Genomic DNA, 834 nt, shown 5'->3' on the forward strand with positions numbered 1-834 from the left:
CTTATATCAAGAAGCAATATTCTGAAATGACAATACATCTCGAAATCTAAATGTAAACTGCAAATAACTTAACAAATGTGAAGCCTAGAAACTTGCCCGTAATGACACACTTACAGGCTAAACGTATTTATATGTGCGTCGTGATAATTGAGTGACCTTTTTCCCTTTTTTCAGCAGCTATATGATTTTATTAGCAATCTAGCCAAGAGAGTGGAGAATACATGGTAAAGCTGGATTTCATTTTCTGGCGTATTAAGAAAAATATCAGTGAGGAAACAAGATGTTGCTGTCCACGCTGATGCTTGTGATCTCCTTATCAGGGTCATTTACGACTCCTAGAGAGTAACCACTGCTTTCGTGTTTCGTACAATGCAAGGTCGATATACGTAGAGAACTACATACTTATATAGAACCCTCCCTTCTTCTATTCACTGTGTGTTGCAGTCATCTGTACTTGGCAACATAGGGAAAGAGAAGTGGTATGTTTTAGTAAGCGAGTGTGCTGGTTCGGAGGCTTTGGGGCTTTTGCGTGAATTCCACTCCATGACAGTATTTTCCTGGTCTCTGGTACATTCCTCTACTTGTCTCCTGGTTAGTGGTGGAATCCTCCACCTTGTCTTCTTTCGTGGTAGGCTGATAGATTCATCATCCACTTGCTTGCTGGTCTGCGGTAGAATTCTCCACTTCTCTCCTGGTTTGTGGTAAATTCCTCCACTTGTCTGCAAGTCTACTATAGAATTTCCCACTTATTTCCGGTTAAATATGTCTAAATTCCAAACAAATAAACATGAAGTGGGTTAAAATTAACCTCTACATTTCGAATCAAGAAATAAA

The 834-nt window shown here is 39.4% G+C and overlaps 1 protein-coding gene across 1 annotated transcript in view; it reads left to right on the forward strand.

Annotated features, from left to right (window-relative positions):
• Window positions 1-410, forward strand: part of LOC119593658 — a 15,450-nt gene extending 15,040 nt beyond the window's left edge. The window contains exon 8 of the mRNA XM_037942609.1: window positions 321-410. Within this exon, the coding sequence (XP_037798537.1) occupies window positions 321-410 (90 nt within the window). The remainder of the gene's footprint in view (window positions 1-320) is intronic.
• The last annotated feature ends 424 nt before the right edge of the window (window positions 411-834 follow it).

Source organism: Penaeus monodon, chromosome 32, assembly GCF_015228065.2.
Source record: "Penaeus monodon isolate SGIC_2016 chromosome 32, NSTDA_Pmon_1, whole genome shotgun sequence".
Taxonomy (NCBI): Eukaryota; Metazoa; Arthropoda; class Malacostraca; order Decapoda; family Penaeidae; genus Penaeus; species Penaeus monodon.